Source organism: Oryzias melastigma, linkage group LG3 (genome assembly GCF_002922805.2).
Source record: "Oryzias melastigma strain HK-1 linkage group LG3, ASM292280v2, whole genome shotgun sequence".
NCBI classification, from domain to species: Eukaryota; Metazoa; Chordata; class Actinopteri; order Beloniformes; family Adrianichthyidae; genus Oryzias; species Oryzias melastigma.
This window is the reverse complement of record NC_050514.1, coordinates 5162121-5182284: the sequence shown is the minus strand read 5'-3', so window position 1 is coordinate 5182284 and position 20164 is coordinate 5162121. Positions and strand designations below refer to the sequence as shown.

General features: G+C 40.5%; 1 protein-coding gene across 8 annotated transcripts in view; it reads left to right on the top strand.

The window, feature by feature from the left end:
• Positions 1–2219: 2219 nt before the first annotated feature.
• The window catches only part of neo1a (neogenin 1a), a 230446-nt gene continuing 212501 nt past the window's right edge, over positions 2220–20164 (top strand). For 5 of the 8 annotated variants that reach the window (XM_024296398.2, XM_024296402.2, XM_024296395.2 and 2 more), the window contains exon 1: positions 2221–3034. In XM_024296398.2, coding sequence (XP_024152166.1) covers positions 2944–3034 — 91 coding nt within the window. In that variant the 5' untranslated portion in view covers positions 2221–2943. Of the gene's footprint in view, positions 3035–20164 lie in introns of all 8 variants that reach the window. The other 3 variants (XM_024296401.2, XM_024296393.2, XM_024296399.2) reach the window with 1 other exon arrangement.

The following is a 20164-nucleotide window of genomic DNA, read 5'->3' as shown; positions in this document are numbered from 1 at the left end:
CTCACCTCCTGGTTTCAAACTACACATTTGATGAGACTAATGTCACAGAACAGGCTTTAAGACATTGAAAATATTAGATTTTTTTCTTGTTTTCTATGATTTTTAGTGTTTTGTGATTTCTTAATTACAGAATTATGTTCCCTGGGGTGGACTTCCTTATCCCTGCTTTTAACCCTCAGGGAGGAGAAATAATTTGAACACAAATTCCAAAACAGTCCTGACTTCCCTAAAAGGTTTTTTGATAACATTTTATTAAGAAAGTCCCTTAAATAATGTTAGTTAATGGACATTTAAGCATTAACTAACTAATAAATACACAGTTAAAAGCCACTTTAAAACATTACTAACATTAATGATCAGCTCAGTGGCCTTGTGGTAGAGTGTCCTCCCTGAGACTGGAAGGTTGTGAGTTCAAATCTAGAACTAGTTGTACTAAAGAATAAAAATGGGACCATTGCCCCAACAGGTTGAATTGTGGACTTAAATGGTTCCCAAGCACGGCTGGGTCTGCAGCTCACCACTCCCCCAGGGGATGGGTCAAATACGGAAATTAAATTTCAGAAAACATGCATGACAACAACTGAGAACTTCTAGTAAAGGGACCCTTAATACAAAGTGTTTTTCTTCCTCACTTCAAGCATAAATTTCTGCTTTTAGTTTCAAACGTACAAACATGCAACTGATAAAACAGGAAATCTTAATTTTTTTTTCTTAAATAAAGAAAAAATCTATAAATATACTGTTGTGGTTGTTAGCACCTTCAGCTCCCAGTAAAAAGAGCCCGGTTCAAATCCCAGCTGGATCCCCTCTGTGAGGAGTTTGCATGTTCTCCTCATGCATGTATGCATTTCTCCACACTCTGACTCCCTCCCACAGTCCCAAAACAGGCTTCATAGGTTGACTGTCTGCGTGAACCCCACCTCTGCCTTGAAGTAGCTGGGATAGGCTGACCCCTATGACCCCGCACATGACAAAGCAGGAATAGAATACAGATGGTTGTCATTTCTCTTTGTTCGGTTTGGTTCCTTTCTTAGACTTTTTAAGGCACCTTCCTTCCCCCTGTCCTCTTCTATATGCAGCTACTACTTCACTGTGAGATCAGACAACAGAGTTTTCAGTTGATTTAACTGACAAACTTCTGTTACTTTATCTTTTTTCTTAGCTTTTCAGCCGACCCCCCCCCCCCTCCCCTCGTCTGCAGGATCATAAAAACTCTAAAGCTGGGGAGGCAATAAACCTCCATGTACAGAGTTCATTCATATTAACCCCTCCAGTCGTTCATTTCTGAAGCACAAATCTACAGTAAAATGTATAGAAATGGAAAATGAACAAAGAACTAAAATCCATACGTGGATCAGTTTATTTAATAACAAGAACTTTTTAATGGAATATGAACACAAATATTCAGAATAACTGCCTTTGTGTGGCAGCACTTTCAGCATTTGAGTACTTAGTTTATACTATAAAATGCAATTAAAAAATCAGATGATTGAATAGGATTCTGATACAGATCTTTAAGTTTTTCGGTTCAGCCAATCAAATCTGAAAGGATGTTTTAAAGTTCCACCCCTGATCATCTTTTGTAAAAGTGTTTCCAGAGGTCTTTTAAATGTGATTGTCGTTTTTAGCCAAAATTAAAAACTGTTGAATCTAAGACAAAGTTTCTGCATTAGAAATTTCCAGCAGAATTGTGGCCTGTTGGTGTGGAGCAACCCCGGCCCCCATTCCCATCGCCCATAACTGAGAACTCTGTGTAGATGCTCTCCTGCTAGCTTACAGCTCCTCACACGCCCAACCCAACATGGTTCAACAGAGATGGAGAACAGTATTGGAGCTATCTAACCATTTGAACCGGCTCCAGCAACTATCTCACAAATGTGAGTACACCCCTTACATTTCTGCAGATGTTTATTTATATCTTTTCATGGGACTGCCAAAATTAAATTTTGAGTAGTCACTTTTCAATAGTCAACATTTTTTTGTCTGCTCCTGATTCTCAACGATTTTCATAAAGAAATGTTCATAAAATACAATTTTAATCTTATTTTTTCTTAAATATGTCCTCTATCATGAGAACAATACACTAACATTTTTATTGAAGTGAGTCTTTAATATAAAGACTGTTTTACTACCTTTACTACCTTTATGTTTCTTGTTGAGGTAGTTTATTTTAAGTCAGATTAGATAAAAGGTCAAAACATTTGAATTAGGAAGGTGAGTCTGAGAATGATTGTCAAACTGAGGGCGTGACCGGGTCATAACAGTGTGGTTCGACGTTGGAAGGCTCAGTGAAACCTGCTGCTGCGCCCGGAAGTCCCACACCACATTTTAGCGTTCGCCTTCAGCGCAGCAGCAGCAGACAGCCACGATCCAAACTTCCGCGGGACTCCGCGCCCTGTTTTCCGTGGAGCCGGTGGAGATCCAGCCCTTCAACACGCCGCTCTCTTACGTCCCGTCCGTGAGCAGTGATCTGGTCTCGGCGGAGATTTCTCCTGCTGCTCGGATCTTATCCCTTTCTTTTTTTTCTTCTTTTTTCCTCCCCTCTCTCCTCTCCCCCTCCGCAGATCTGGTTTGCGCCTCGTAATCGCAGCTGCGTGTCCGGAGCGCGGCTGCGTAAACGTGCGTAAAGCCGTCCAGAGGCTGCGCCTCCGTGGCAATGGATTGATTTCAGCGTGTTTTCCTTCCAGCTCCCCTTCGACCAAGTTGAGATAACTGTCCAAACGTGCGGCTCCCACTCTCCTCCTCCAGCTACATGTTGGATCCGGACAGTTTTCAGAGTACGGGGCTCCGGATGGTTCTGCGCGTTTGGGTACTTTGAACTTTTCCCTCCTTTGTGCATTGGCAGGAGGCGGCTGGGGATTGTTTAAAAAAAGAAAAAGGATCTATATGTTAGCGTCTGCCCCTGGATTCTTGAAGGCTGCAAAGATTCGTTTGTGAAAAGTGATGGCCGAGCGGGGAGCTCTGTGGCTCCTCTGTCTCCTCTGTCTCACCTTTCTCCGCACGGACTGCGCCGCCGCAAAGCATGTCGACAAAGGTAGGTCTCCACGGCGCAAACTTACAAACATTATCCCAGAAGTTGGGAAGTATGGGGGTCAAGAGGAAGAGGGGGTCTGATCTGTGCATCTCACCCACCCGTTTTAATAACTTTCCGATCCGTGCCAACCTTTTTTCCAGAACTCACTCCAGACCAGCCCTGAATGAAATCTTGGGGAGCAACACGCTCTCCGTGCGCGCGTTCCTCCCCCCCTTTTGTCTCCATCCAGCCTTGTGGGAGCTGAACCGCTGATAGGTTTCTCAGCTTGTCTCTCAAAGCCTTCACAGACATGCGGCTGATCCCAGCATGCCTGTGGATCATATGTAATTACAAGTGAAAGGCTGGATAACACATTTTTCCCTCCCTCTCAATCGCGCTCATTCATAAATATGTGCGTGCGCGCGGCCGCCTGGGTGGTCTGAAATCACAGTAAAATATAAAAATAACAACAACAAAAAAATCTCCCACACAGGGGCATCAGTGACCCCTGTTGAATAGCAGAGTGGCATCAGACCTGCAGACATGTTGCTACCTGGGCGTCATTGCATGCTCAGGCATGGGCGGATATAGGCACGGGCGAGAGGGGGGCAGTGCCCACCTAAATGTCCCCCCAAAGTGTGACGAGCCATGAAAATTCACAATTAATTAAGTATATATATATATATATAACAAAATTTGAAGGATGGACAAAAGTTAATCTAAATTGTTTTGGCTTCTCCCTATCCCTAAATGTATCTTTCCATAGAGAGATGAAAGGAAGAGTACTGTCTACTTTGGACGTTACTACCACTTTTTGATGTCTTTAATTGTCGCTGGTCATCTACGTTAGCACGTAGCGCTTAGAAAATACATAACGACATCGATTTTATAACCTTTAAAAGTCATTATTTACCTTTCAATGTAATCTTCTGTGCTACAAAGCACACCAACGTGGAAAAACACGTCTCGTCTTCGCGCCACAAGCGCAACATCGATCACCCTCCTAGCGAAGGAATAGCCAGCCCTAAGTTGCTACTAGTGCTGGGCAATGAAGCCATTTCTCTTCTATTATTTCTATCATTTTTGTTTACTTTTATAGCTAATATCAGAGAAAAATAAGTAATGACATTTTTGTCATTTTTTTTTCAGAGAATAACTGAAAATATACTTTATTGTGGCATATCATAATACATATTATTTTAATGTAAAATAATTTATATCGTGATAAACAATTTTTTCACATATCACCCAGCACTAGTCGCCACGGGTCCTTCTGGCAAAACTTTCGGACACCGGTACAGCTTCAAATGCCCACACAATTGGAGCAATAGGGAGAAGTTAGAGGGGTAGAGAAGTAATTTTCAAAAAGGAAAATAAAAACAATATATGTAGCCTCAACAGGGTATAACCAGCAGAGCTTATGGCGGTCCAAAGCCTGGTAAATGCAGAGGGTAGTGTCAGAAAGAGCATGCTTTATAAAACTTATAAGACATCAAATAGATTTAAAGGAGAAGATAGATGTATGGATTGATGAGCTGATTTTTGGAGCTCAGAGGGATATGGCATCCCAAACTCTTAGACCTACCCCTCCCTGATAGTCTACCTGCATCCCATAGTGGGGCCGGCTAAACCCGTGTCAACATAAGTGAGGCTGCTGCAGTAATGCCTTGCTTTCTCTGACATAAGAGATCATTTTTTAGCAGACTTTGCGTGGCTTCTCAGACATGAACACAACTCAACAAAGTCATATTTTTTTGGCATTTAAGCCGATTTGACGTATATAGCTTCATTTGAGAGTACACTTTCTGTTTTATCAGTTTGATCATTCTGATAATAATAATAAGTCAAGGTGGAGAAAGGCGATATTTTCCTGGCGGGGGGCGACCCTGTGTGTGGAGCCTGATGAAAGACTCTCCTGAATGAAAAGCGATCTGCAGTAGTAGTAGGCAGGGAAGAATGAGCGAGCCAGCCAGAGAAAAGCCCCTCCTTGGCTTTGCTGGAGATCCATACAAAAGAGGGATGGGGGTAGGGAGAAACAGGCTGACTCTCTGGAAAGTAATAAAACTGCAAGATTAGAGTGGGGGGTGCCGAGTTCCTTCGGGAGTCTTGATTGATTCCAGAGAACTGGACCCGGACCCACACGCAGAGAGTCTCACGTTACTAATTGTGGGGTCCCCTTCCTCTGCAAATATCTGTTTATTCCAAACTGGATCCTGGCTGTAGTCACAACTTATCTCTGAGCTGTGGCCCAAACTTTTGACTTTCCATTTGTTTTGTTTGGTTTAGGGGGTCAAAAGTCTCTATTAACTGTGGCATTACCTGCAAAAGCTCAGTCCATCAGTTTGTGCTAGCCTGTAGGATTTTCTTTTTTTTCTTCTAAAATGCCTTAATAAGTAAGACTTTTGTAAACAACTCACAGGCAGACGAGTGTAAAATTCATTTAGGCGCTATCTTATCTATGTAACCCTGCTGGAAAGGAATTGTGTGCTGATTGTCTCCCTGTGGACAGTGCAAACAACTTGCTGAAATGTGCAAACATTTGGCAATCCTACGCTCCTACCCAGCATTCTCAAGGGTTTACCTCCCCTCTGGAAGACCACCTGAAATGCAGAGTTTCCAAACAAGTGTTTTCTTTGGTGCATTTGAGGTCCTCCCTGTCAAATCTGCTGTTAAGAACATAATTCTGGGCTTGTTTGCTGTTCGGAGAGTGCTGGTGGTCTCGCATTCCAGTTCGAGGAGGAAGGAATTCAGTTGGTTTTATTTCATTAGACTCTTTTCAAAGAGTGTCATCTGTGTACAAACTGTTTATAATCCAGTACATAATGATTATTTTGACACCATATTTACCTTAAAAAAACAGCATCTCATCCACATGTTGACATCATCTAGTGACGAATGGATAAAAGCCTCCTGCAGGCCTCGGTGCTGTGTGGAGTATGGCATTTACTGATCATTTATTTATGGCGTTCAATCGCTTATGAGCTTCTAATGACCTCCATCCACTGAGGGATGGATAAAACGCACAGTTGGCCAAGTGTGTGATTCATCTGTTTCACTAATGAACCAAAGCCAATAGGGTTTGGTGCTCATCTCACCAACGTCAGCTGCCCAACTATCTCGAGTGGAAAGAAACTCTCTGATTTGTAACACCACCTGTTGATGACTTGCAACCTTGTTTGTTTGCGTAACCCATCACGATCTGATCCGACACTAATTTATGCCTTAGCCACAACTGTGGTTGGAGGTCTGTGGGGAGAAAATAGGTACGAGGCACACAGGCCTGGACAAAATATGTAGATCGTAGACCACTCAGTGTGTCTGTAGACTAAAAATGTTGATGCATTTTTTTCACGGGTTTGCTGCGGGTGTCAGGTTGCGGCGAACACTTAAGTAAGACGTAAGTACTGGGGGAGTAGGTGAGACACAGGCTTGCACAAGGAGCCTGTTGGTGCTGTTCAAGTGATAATTGCTGTTAGAAATGAGAAAATTAGACGCGTGCCTCATTTCCACTGAGCAGTCCGGACCGGTCTGGTCGTCTTCTGGACGGTTTAGAATGGTTCGGGCAATTCAAGCGAGCGCTTCCTTTGAGTGTTGGACGTAGCTGTGCGAAAGGTAATGACAACAACAATGGAGGTCAGCTATTTTGTTCATATTTAGGTTCTGTACTTTGTATTAGGGCTGCCACAAACACTTATTTTAATAGTTGACTAATCACTGATCATTTTTTCCAATTAGTCGACAAATCGGGTCATGCATAAAGTGGATGTAAACATCTTAACCATCATTAGCTTTAAACTAACTACAAATTAGATATATAGCAATACCTGCGATAATGCTAGTGTGAATTCTGTAAACTGAATTTGGCCGCTGAAGTTGATAGCTGATTGCTGAAGCTAAAAAGCAGCAAAAATATTGGTTAAATGCTAAATTAGCTTAAAAAAGTGGAAAAGAGCCTAAGTTAGCCAAAATAGCTAGCATGTAGCAGAAATATTAGCTGAACACCAAAATAGCCTAAAAAACAAAAAGCCTAAACTAGCCAAAATAGCTAGCATGTAGCAGAAATATTACCTAAACTCCAAATTGGCCTAAAAAGATGAAAAATCCTAAATTAGCCAAAATAGCTAGCATGTAGATGAGATATTAGTCAAACTCCAAAATAGCCTAAAAGCCTTAATAAATGCCAAAATAGTCCAAAAAGCTAGCAGAGTACCAATATAACTTTCAACTTTACTACACTCTGACTCTATATAATATAAAGTACCCACTAATTGACGATTAAACTAGTCGTCAACTATTTTAATAGTCGATTAGTCGACTAATCGTGGCAGCCCTGCTTCTAAAGAATGTAATACTATTTGCAAGAGGATTGTGGCAGGTGAAGAAGAATACATCCTTGTCGGATACTTTCTGTTGTCATACTGCCTTTTCGCCGATCAGTGGATTTCGTCATGTGACGACAGTAGCTACGCCCTAACTGGTCCATTCAATTTTTCTGTGAACCTACTGTCAGCAGGGAACCAAAAATGGTAAGAGTTGGTTCTGCTTAATAATTCCATTTTATAATGGAAATGCTCAAAGTACCGGTCCGGTCCATCTGGATCTCTCAGTGGAAACGAGGCACGTGTGTCTAATTTTCTAATTTCTAACAGCATTTTTCACTTGAACAGCATAGTGTAGTTTGTAGGGCACTTATGCATCACCGGTACCCACGTTATACCCAGAGTGCGGTGTGAGGGCGTCGTCCATTGCTGTCTAGTTTTGAAAACCATGTAACTTAAAACTCTATACCTCTTGCCAAACTGAGTTTTTTTAGTGGAAATTTAAAAAAAAATCAATATTCTGTCTTCAGTTGAATGGAATAAAGTTGTATTGATGGAATTGGAATACTGAGATTTAAAGTAAATTTTGCACTTTTTCTTAAAAAAATATGAATTTGAAACAGTCAATAAATCAAATGTTTGAGCTTTACGTTTTACAGAAACCATTTTTGGAAGTCACTTTTTGAAAAATCAGGCCTTTAATGGATAAAAAAACCCCAAAAATCTTGTTGCACTTTTTACAGTAAACTGACATTTTGAAAGGTTTGCTTGTGAATTGGATGGAAATAGAAATGTCATTGTACAGCGGGGACATTTTGCTCTGACTGTTCGGAAAGACAGATTTTTCCTTTCAGACTAATCTGCTTCTCAGTGGAAAGCTTGGGCTCCAAATGAATACATTTGAGAACGTGTCAAGGGATGTTCAAGTTTTTCCAGATCATCATCGTCATCTATGAAAGCACGTCCGTTCTGCGCTCTGATTGGTCCAGGAGCTGCTCCTTTTAAAAGCGTAGCACCTCTGTGCTCCAGAGAGGCTCCTGCTGTGCTGAAAAAGATATCAGAAGTGCACTTTTCAATGTCAGTGTCAAATGTCGACAGGAAAGGAGGAGTCAAAGCGAGACTTGCTCGGACTTTGAAAAAAAAGTCTTCAGAAGCCATAAAGGCGTCTATAGCGTCCCTTTACGATGTTACGCATGAGATCAACAGCAGCTGTGTTTGAAGTAGAAGTAGCTGCAGCGTGTTCACATCAATGCCGTTTTTCCTGTATATTTGATTGAAAAACACAAGGGAAAGAAAGCCGTATTTATTAACCTCATTTCCTGTTCTGCTGTGATTATGTGATACCGGAGCTGAATAATGTCTGGGAGAGCAGAGGACTAACTGGAGTGATTAAGATTTTATCCATGTGGTCCATAAACAGATACTTTATTATCTCTTCTCTGATCAGTTTTGCTCCAAATAATTGGAAGCAAAATGCAAAAAAGCGTAAAATTAAGGTATATAAAAGATTTCAACCCTTTCCTTCAGCTGAAGTTCTCAGTTCAAAACGTGTCTGTTTTGGTTACTTAACTGTTATTTAACTGTCTGCTGTCGTTGGAAGCCTTGAATGCCTTTGCACAACGTCAGACAGAGAGCGCTGTGTCTTTACTTGCAGCTAATGTAGTGACCTCAGATCTCCTCTGATAGATCAGTGGAGGCTTTGCACGAGTCTGGCTTTTTGTGTACCTGTAGGAAGAAGTCAAAGATCTGATAGGATTGCTGAAACAATGTGAACATTGTGGGTTCAGGTAATAATTTAGTACCGGTTTCTAATGTCGAAGTCATAGGAGGCAGATACTGTCTGGAGCTGTGGCACACGAAAACTTCAGCCTGGTTTGGTTTGATGAAGTTAAGCTGGAGTTCCCGTGTCATACTGGAGACCTAAACACGTCACAGTTTCCACATCAGTGCTCGCCACAGACTTACAGGAGACACACATACTGGTTTATCACCTCCAGAATACCAAGTTTTAATCACAATTTATTTTGAAGAAAAATGATTTAGTTCTTAATTTTTAATTAAGAAAATGCTGTTTGGTTACAATTAGAAATAAAAATTTCCAAAAGGTGATTTGAATTGTTCATATTCATAATAAAAGGTAGGAGTGTAGGGAGAAATCAATTTGACGATGTATCGCGATATTTCGTTTGGTGATACTTGTATCGATTTAAAATGCTGACAAAACGATATTTAGTTAGTTTAGTTAGATATTTAGTTTAGTTCATTGTCTTACTTTTGTTTTCTGGAAATAATTGACAATAAAATTTTTTCTAGTATAGTGTTGGCATAAATCGCTATGTGTATTGTGAGACACATATCGGGATACGCATGGTATTGCCAGACTCTTGCCCATACTCACCTCTATCAAAATCTAACAGCAAAGCTTTGTTTGTTTGTTCTGATTGATAAAATCATGGTTAGATTTCATATTTACCATTTAATCTGACTCATACTAGTGTGTAGTAGTGTCTTGTAAACTCATTTAGACATAAACTTGTGTAACTAGTCATCCAAACTGACCGAATGTAATGTGTTTACTTTATATATCAGCAGCAAAGCTATTTTTAAAGCAGCAATTGCAAAAAAGAAAAGTGAATGTGTTGACATTTTTAAATCGATGAGCTCTTACAGGTCATTTGAAACTGCTCAGATTGTTTTTTTCGATACTTGATGCGATCTAAGGACTAACTATGTCATCAACAGGTGGTGCTACTAGTGTCTAGTGTACTGTATGTGTGTGTTTAGTCAGAAAAAGGTTTCAATCCATGCAAGATTGTTTGGCAGCTGAGATGAACACCAAACCCTGTTGGCTGTTGGCTTCATTAGTGAATCACATACTTGGCCAACTGTGCGTTTTATCCGTCCCTCAGTGGATGGAGGTCATTAGAAGCTCATAAGTGAATGAACGCCATAAATAAATGATCAGTAAATAGCCGAGTCTGCACAGCAGCTCTCACATCATTAGCGGTTTAAACTGAACAAAGGATGAATTTCATTGATAAAATTATGAATTCTTGCACTTTTGCTTTTAAGGACAATCAATTTATAGATTTAAGTAATGATTATATGTAGTAAAGGTTGATTTTATATTGAATGATTGTTATTTTCAAATCCATCCTCCAGTTTAGAGGCATCTTGATGAATTCATTTGAATTTAGTGTTTGTCAAACAATGACTTGACATTAAAATAAGAAACAATAGGACAAATAAATATTGACTTTTGTGTCCACAAAGCCCTTTAGAAGACCTCCCTTAAACGTATAGATGCAAAAAAATCAAATGGATGTCCTTAATAAAAAAAAAAAAAGCATTTTCAATTCTTGAACATCTCATTATTTTTAATGCAAGAATTTGTTGAAAGATTCCCTTCTTTTAATTTGAAATCCATAGTTTTGTGACAGTTTTTATAATCAAACAACATTGGTTTTTAGATTCAAAATAAACTGAAATAAAAAAATTGATTCAGCGTTTAAGCAAACAACAACCAAAAAAACCTTCTATACCATTACCAAATAGCAAGTACACTATAGTGTTGAAAGTATACTAACTGAATACTCCTTCAGACTTAATTCAAAGATGTTTTAAAATGCTAAAGAGCGTATTTCAAAATAAGAGCACTGTGCATGCATTTTTTTTAAACCAAAAGTTTAAAAAACATGGAGCTAGATTTTAGTAGCTGTTTATTGTTGGCTCTGAAGATGACACAATCATTGCACAGGGACACTGAACACACACTGTTGTATCACTGAGTAAAGTCACAGAGGTTGGGCTACTATGGGGACTCCAGCAGACAGATTATCCTCATTTTGGAAAATCCACAGGCTAACAGTGTTTCAGAGTACAGTCACCTGATGTGGCAGCTCACAGACGCTACAGACACCCAAAATAAAACCAGCACTAATTAGTGTGTCTTCTGTATTGTATAATCTCTGTATGAAAGGGCCTATTCTCTGCATTATTTATATTTTGCTGCGCTGCAGTCACAGTTGGCCGTGCTCTTCAGGACAGAGAGGCCTTGTCCGGCCTTCTACAGGAAAATTATAGTCTGCAAATTTTTGTGATGGACCGCTTGTCTTTCATAATTGCAGTTGTATATTGATGTTGAGTTTAAGTAGTGTAATGCAGAGAAATATTTTGCTTGGCTTTGCTCTCAAGCAAAACCTGGGTTTGGTGGCGCTCCCAAAAGGGTCTTTATAGCAGCTCAGCAGGGAGGCCAGACTTTCTGCTTTTATAGAAAATGTTCCTCAAACTTCTGGATTTTTCTGCAGGACTCCTGCCGTGCCTCTCTGGGTCGGTAAAGGCAGTTTTACAGGATTATGATATACTGGATGTTCTGCTTGTCAAATAATTCCAACCTGATGAACTCTGTTAAACATAAATGAGGCGTTCTATATGCATTAACAGCTCGTAAGGCTCCCACAGGGTCAAACTCAAAGCTGGTTTAACGGCTTTGCAGGAACAGAACGCCACAATTTAAATCAAATTTTGTGCGCTTGATTCGAAAAAGGGCATTCCATTTCTTGAATAAAGATAAGTTACTGTACCGAGTAGAGTTTTGAACAGACTATGAAACAGGATCTGTTTGAAAATGTATCATGGAGCAGAAATTAATAACTGCAGTTTGTGTCCAGCTGGAATTCTGTGACACCAAGCCTTTCATAAATCGGAATAGAGCTGTGAAAGAAAAAGCCTGAAGCGAGATTTAGGAGATTTACACCATTTCACACCAAGCTTCTTCCAGCTGTAGGTGGGGCACATGCGCTAGTAAACAGGAGAAAAAGAAAAAGCCCCTTCCTGCTTGTCTAGTGTGAACAGCATAGACTAAAGGCGTGTTCAAGAACCCATGTTTAGTGGGTTCTTTACTGCGTGCCCGGTGTGAACGTACCTTAAGAGAGAGTCCAGCTCTCTCTCAAGGTACTACAGGTCTGTCCACAAACCGTATAGGTACAGACAGTTCTCTGATTTGCCCTTATGAGCTCCAGAATATACATTTGCAACTTATAGTCCAAAAAATACAGTATATGAATAATTATTGGCTGCGGTTGGCCCAAAACTTTTTTCATTATTAAAGAGAAATTATTCAAACTATTAAACATAGACATAATATTTAATGGGCTTCTCTGTGATGTAGTGGTTAGCACTTTTGCCTCACACTGAGAAGACCAGCTGGGTTATTTCTGCTTGTTCTCCTCTCGTGTGGGTTTAGTACTCCGTCTTTCTCAGTTTGAAAACATGCTTAAAAGGTTAATTGGTGACTCTAAATTGTCCCTCAGCTGTGAATGTGAGTGTGTTTGGTTGTTTGTCTTTGTGTGGCCCTGCGGTAGCCTGGTTCACTGTCCGGGGTCCCTGGAAAGGCTCCAGCAACCCTGCAATCAAATGGACGGATAGTCTGTGCTAGTACTTAGTTACTCAAACTGACTTTACAGGTAGTAGATTGTCTCCACATGGAACTGCGTCAGAGTCTTTGCACCACAGTCGGTTGTTCTTCAGTGAACTTAGCTTTCATTCCCATTGGCAACTGAGGTTGTAAATTAGGAGAGACTAATGCCCCTCTTGAAAGATGGATTAATAACCTTCATTTGCTTGCACCATAGCTGTTGGGGGTCCAACACCCTGCAGTCCATAGACATGAATTTATTCTCCGCTGTCTTTTTGGAGGACGTCCAAGGTTTGATGAATTAACCTGAATGTATTCTCAGCTGGGCTTTTCTGGGAAAGGTGCAAAAGATAAAAATCACACTGATATAATGGTTTTCATTAATCACTATATATTATGTATAACAGACATATTATTATATCATTTTTCATGTTTCGAACAGATCAGATGGCCTTCTGATGCCTCCTTCACCCAGATTTAAACTTTTTAAATATTATCTTTTTTTTTCATTATTTTTGGGTGGGAAATAGTACTTTAGGGTTGTGTTTCTGGATTCCCTCACTAATAACTAAGTGCACTATATAGGGTGTTTTACATTTTATCTACAACCCTAAAGTTGGGTCTGAACTCTTTCACCACTCACTGGGGGTGTAGGGAAAAGTCGATTTGGTAAAATATCGCAATATTTTGCTTGGTGATACTTATATCGAATTAAAATGTTGAAAAGACGATATTTAAATAATAATTTATTAGCGTCCTTCAGTGTCTTACTGTTGTTTGCCACCTAAACCCCGACCACTAGTTGGCAGCACAGCACACAAAGCCTTTTTTAACAAATGCTTGAGGTATATCGCGATACGTATCGTACCGTGAAACATGTATCCGGATATATATCGTATTGCCAGACGCCTGCCAATACACACCTAGTACACTATATTGTAGTGGCGGTATTTTGTAGAGCTATCTGAATCTACAATTCCAAAATCCAGGACCCTAGAAATTTCCAAGAATTCTCTGCAAAAAAACAAACAAAGGCCATAATGCAATTTTCTTGTTAAATACATTTATTTATTTTTTATAAACATTTTATCATCAGAACAAAGTGGATTCATAAATAGTCTTTGTAACATGTTCATATTTACTAGGCTTTTATTCATCTGCTGTTTAAAATAAAAAAAGGAATGAATACGGTGTGAGAATTACCTCAAAATCCAAGGCACCACATAGTTCCGCACTAAAGGGTTTAGGGAGGGAATTCAGACACAGCCTAAGTCTTTAGGTGTCATTCTCCTGCACACATGGTCTTCATTCAGTCAAAGCAATCCTTAATTTGCTGAAAGGGTGGGGTGGCGGGCGGTCACAGAGAGAGGACTGTGATCGCTGCTCTGTCGAACTGGCTGCCACCGTCTAGTAACCGGCTGCGGCTGTTGGCAGCTTCACACAGGGCTGGATGTGTGTCTTTGGGTGGGTGTTTGCAAAGGCGTTTGCCAACCATCTGAGGTTAAAGGGCTGTTTTATCAAGAAAGTTCAGAGAGGGTTTTTTGTTTGTTTGTTTGATCCAACTCTTGAGCACAAAAAAAAGAAATAAAAAACCAGAGTCAACCTGCTTATACACTGTCAAGCTGTTTGGACCATTGTGGTGACTGTGATTCAGCATCTGGGACAAAAAGAGGGCAAGGCTCTTTTTTTGACTGTGAAAAGGCTTTATTTAGGAGAAAATTACAGATTTCCTCACAGCTGGGAGTTGTAAACTTCTGCGGTTTGTCTTGTAAAAAAAAAAAACGTTCCTAAAATCGTCCTGGTGAGAAGTTTTTGACTTTTTTCTCAAGTAATGTTGAGTACTAATGACCTGCTCAAAAAAATAACTTTCTTCATAAGTTTCACCAAAAACCTGCAGCAGATTATCATGAATGTGCTGCCTTTTCTCTATTACTTTCTTGTTTTTTCACTGAGGTGGAAACTGGTTTGTCTGCTTTGGAAACCCCATAGAAAGTCAGTGCCGTGTGTTCAAAAGTCAACAAAAGTGGAAAAAAGAACATTTTCTGTGTTCCACTCTGTACTTTTCCATGGCAGACTTTCAGCAGGAGGATCTTTAAGTTTAAACATCAGCCGAGCTTTAGAGTTAGGACAATGAAATGGTCCATTTTAATTATGTATACATCCAACTGGAGCTGGCCTTCCTCTGTGTTTTGATTTCACCTGCTGTCGCAATGACCTCTGGAAAAAACCGTCTCCTGGTATTAATCAATGTTTCTGCAGCGGAGTTCAAGCTGAAACGGCTCTTTGAACAGTTTGGCGTCAGATAGAAGCTCCTTTGTGCTCCCCTTTTGCACGGACTTTACACGGTGTTATTGGAGCCACGTCCTCCTCCACTCTTAGCTCATCTGGTGCTAAAAGAGGTCAGGAGACGGAGCTGAAATGGTGAAAGTGGAGCATTAATACACCCCCGTGATGTCATGGAAATAGCAATCTCCTTTGTTTCTCGGCTCTTCGCATTAAAGAGATCCTCAGCGGCGTGTACGTGCGAGATGATGAGGGCTTTTTTTCCCTCCCAATTTAAGTCGTCGTTTGAGGAGATGCTGAACTTTATAATACTTTGAAGTTAAATTGGTAGATGGTGAAACGCAGTTCTATGTGACCAAATAGAAATATTCAAATTTCAAGCTTGAAGTGAGTCATATGGGGCTTCTTACAAGAGTGGTGACTAGAAGCTGATTGGTCAGGCAGAATGCAGGAGTTATTTCAGGCACTTTTGACTTTGAGTCACTTTTAACTTTACGTATGGAAATGTATGGTCCAGGAAGGTCTCTTTTATGGAAGTGTAATAAAGTACAATGTGTTGATGTAATATCAAATTAGACATTTTTGACATCACACCGGGTTGTAGCACAGAAATAGCAGTGTACTGGACTCAGTCGGTGATCAGTAGATGTTCCATAGCTGCTGTTTTGGTAAAGATACACCTCCAACTAGCCCTGGTAGGATCCCACAGATAATCCATCAAAATTTCAAAATAAAATGCCAAACTCTGACTCTATTTCTTTGGGGAAACTTGTGATTGTAGTTCTAGCTGACAAACCTCAAGGTTGAAATGTGTCAGGTGGTTCATGAAGCTGAAGGGATCATGTTTTGTGGAAACTTTACTTAAAAAAGCTGCGTAAGAGTTTACATGATTTCCACTAGTTTGCCTTCATGATTCCTATTGTGTACGGAGTGTCAACAGGAAAAGGATTTAGCAAATTGTGGATTGACCTGGTAAAAAATACATCTCCCATAATGCTTCTCTGGTTGTGAAGACCATATTCATGGTTTACATTGTGGTCCTCCAACTCACCAGACGGTTGGATTTATGATTATATTTAGAAAACAGGAGTTTTAGGGACTTTTTTTCTTCCTGTATTTATCTGTTGTTCCTTAAAATGATGATTGGATGAAATTGGATGAGGCTGAAGTTGGCGTCTGATTTTTTTTTTTTTTTTTACTTCTGTTTGACAGTTATGGGAAAATCTAAATCACATTTTAATGGTTCCTACATGAAATCTAATGTACAAATCAAGGTTAAACCAGCTGCAGATATTTTGCAGAAGACAAAAATACTCTCAAAAGTTAAGGGAAAAAAATTGGGCATCCACTTCAACCTTGTACAGACCAGGGTTTGTAGCCTGAAAAAAGTTGTGGGCCACGTGATTGTTGAGATAGTATGTTGATGGAAAAAGTCATTTGTAACCAGCCTTTTTGTAAATGCACATGATGTAAAAACATGCAGCTTCTACTTCCCGCCATAACTGTAGCTGATGTGTGCACTGAAAAGCTACAGAACGTTCGATACCATCAATGCAGGGGAGAATCATACATCCCATTAAGATTCCAAGCTTGTTTGTATTAGAGTTGCATATTTTTTTAACGTTGAATCCTTGCTTTGGCTCCAGACGCCGTCCACCAGGGCTATACTTGACTAAACAGCCTCTGGAGATCCCTTAAAATACAGCCGTGACCTTGGTCTGTTTGTTGTGATGATGACGATGGGGGTGGTGCTGAAGGAAAGCAGCCTTAAACACGGTCAGCTGAAGCTCGACGGGCTCCGCCTGCGACAGGTCACTCAGCTGTGGCTTCCACGCCGCCAACAGGGGAGCACCTGCGAAGCCAAAGCAGGCGAGCAGCGTTCCATCACAGGACCCCGAGACACAGATGTCATACAAGACATAGGGGAGGTGGGTGGGGGATGGGTGGGAGGGCCAGTGGTTAGATCGGTTTTTGGCATGGCGGGGCAGTAATGGGGTGGGATAGCAAGCCAGCTGCTACCCACAGTTAATGAGATATCCCATCAAGAACACGGAGAGAAGAACATAAATGAGTACAGTTAAACCTGTCTGTTCATTTACACTCCCCCCCAATCATGTTGGGATTGGGTGTTTGACATAATTGCATACATGTTAAATTTTTACTCCCCCCCAGCCACACTTGCTTAAATAGTGTTGCAGACAGCAGCAGTTATATGGGTTATTGATGAGCGGCTCTGTAGCCATTACTCTACTGAATACAAGGCTGTCTCCAGTTTGGTCATTGTCAAATTCAAAGAAATACACTGCAAAAGTGTGGCTATAAACTAAAAATTCATGATATTTTATGGTTTAAATATTAACTTGTTTGAAGTCAAATTTAAACTTTTTTTTTAAACTTTTAACACCTGGGATTTTGTCGGCGACACCAAGATAACACACGCTCTTTGACATACAGGAACTCTTCGACCGTTTATGCGATTAGTCTGAATCAAAATTCTAGAAATGTAAAAAAAAAAAACAATTTTGCAATTACACTGTTTCCATTAAATCATAATTATGGGAATTAAAAAAAAAAACTCACGTGATAGGTCATTCAAAAACACGGCGACGGATGTGAACAATGCTGTGGTTTACAGCAGATACATTCAAATTTCTGCCACGCTCATCATCATCTATCAAAGGAGATGTCGGCGTTGTATTCAGGCCGTGGAGCGGCAAGCTACGTGGGAGCGACTACGGATGAAGAGATTTTGGGAAATGGTGGTGATTTTACAAAGGAGCTGTGGATCCAATAATTCTGCATGATACACTCAACTTTTTATAAGCTGTGGGATGTTATGCAACCTCTTGTGGCGTGGGGCCTGCTGTGTAGTTCCTCAGCTAAGCATGGTATCCAGTTGTTGGTCACATGAGTCATTTAATTTGAAAAAAGTTTTTCCATTGCAGCTTAGCAAAATATTTAAATATCAATATGCGTCAAAAACCACCTCCTCCAAGCGCATTTTTTTTTATTTTGAAATTGACATATTTCCTTTACACATGTTTCATTGAGGATTAATTTGTCATGTAAGTTAGGTTCTTCACAGAAAACAGCCTTCAGTTTTCAGCATTTGTGAGGTACTGGTGGTCAGTGGAACAAAAATGGGACTGTTCTTACACATATAGGCTAGAATCCTTGGTGATCAACTTTCATGCAATAATTGTTTATGAACCCCATGCTATATAATCCCTAATCTATTCTAAATCCATTGTGATGTCAGTGCGATGCTGCTGTGGTTTAATGTATAGAGATAATTGTTCACATGTTGCTGTGTTTACACCGGGATCGAGCGATTGCTTTCAATGAATAGTCTATGCAATGTACGTAAACGTGCGTTTCATGATTCTGTGTACAAAGCTCTGGTGAAACTTTGTTAGTCCATTTTTGGGCTCTATATTGAACGTCAATGGAAGTTGAACTTTGATCTATCAGGTAATCTGGATTTGGTAGTGGTGTAAGGGTAGTGTCTGTCAAATAACCAAAGTTGCCGACCAGTTAAAACTTGATCATGAAGGAAAAATGTATAATGCAGTTTGTGCCCAGCTGGAATTTTGCCACATCAAATCCTACATGTATCGGAATAGAGCCGTGAAAGGAAAAGTCTGGAGCAAGATTTGCGAATTTTAACCACTTAGACATTTTCGCACCAAGATTCTTCCAACTGTGTGTTAGTATTGAACCAACACGTTTGAATGCACCACACGTACCCGGTGTGCATGTAGCTTAACTCGCCTCGAGCTGTCACAGTCCAATGAGATATTAGCCTTTCTTGAACCGTACAATCACTATGTCTCCCGTATTAAATGACGAATAGTAGTAATAGAACCTGGATATTGCTTTTTATGTTTCTCAGCTAAAGTGTGACTTCATGTATACTCGTGTGTAATTGATAGCTGTTGAGAAATTCCTTTTCTCCTTCTGCACTTCTTACACCTGGAGGTGTCTAAATTAGTTGTGAGTGCATAAGCGTGTCATTTAAGCTTTCTGGACACCTGCTGAACAAATTCACTCCAAGAGCACTCTTTCACTCACAGAGCACACCGTCTGAGCAGGATCCGAAAATATGTCCCGCAGTCTGTCTGCCATATGGCATCTCATATTGTAGTCAAGTTTAGCAAGTCCAAATGAAAACTTACCAAGATCATTTAATCAAGCAGGTGTGGAAGCTGCTTAATTCAAGACATCTTTGGCTCCTCTCCCCGGAACATCTTCAGCACGAGGCAACAGTTCATTCAGCTGGAAGATACCAAGACTTTCTTTTTTTTTTTTTTTTGCTCGGCACCAAGTTGCACACTCTTATTCCCCTTCAAAAGGAGATGTCAGAAGTGGTCTTGACTTCTAAAGGGCAGTGGTTTTATTAGCTGCACCAGCCTGTGGGGTGCTTTTTGTTGTGGAGTGACAGGGGACTTAATTATGAAGCTCTCCTGCCCAATCAACCCTGAATCATTGGACCCCTTCTTTCTCTTCTTTGTCCCTCTCTCGTTCCCCCCACAGTGCCGCTACATTCCCAGCCTGGCGGGGCAGTGTCTTAGGGCCAGACCCATGTCACGCACCTCTTTTGGCCCCAAACAACGATGGTCAGAGAGGCAGATTCAAGCGCTTCCAATTTCTAGTTGCTTGGCCAACAGCTTCACCAAATAATTTGACCAACTCCAGTAGCATCAGCCTCTATTGTGCCCTGATTCTGGTTCCTTTAACATTTTCCTGTTTTTGCACACATGCTTTGAAGGAGAAGGGGGAGGGAGGATAGCCTCCCCTGGATAAAGGCCTTAAGTGAAGCGCTCAGAGAACATTCCTTTCGTGCTATGCTGAGGCTGAGTGTGGATTTTATGGGCTGTGTTTCTGCCAGTCTCACACATACCTGTGGTTCACGTGTATGTTGTAGAAGCTTAACCCCTTCTCGTGTGCGAAGTCTGAAATGCTGGTTTTGCAGAGGCTGCACACATGCCTGCGCCTCGGAGGTGTATGCCAATAAACAGATGGCTTTTGGTTTATTCCTCCGTTTAATTTCAATGGTCTTGCATTGTCTACTGACATTTTTGGGGAGGATTTATTTATATTTTAGGCTATCGAGAATCATTTAGAACATCCTCT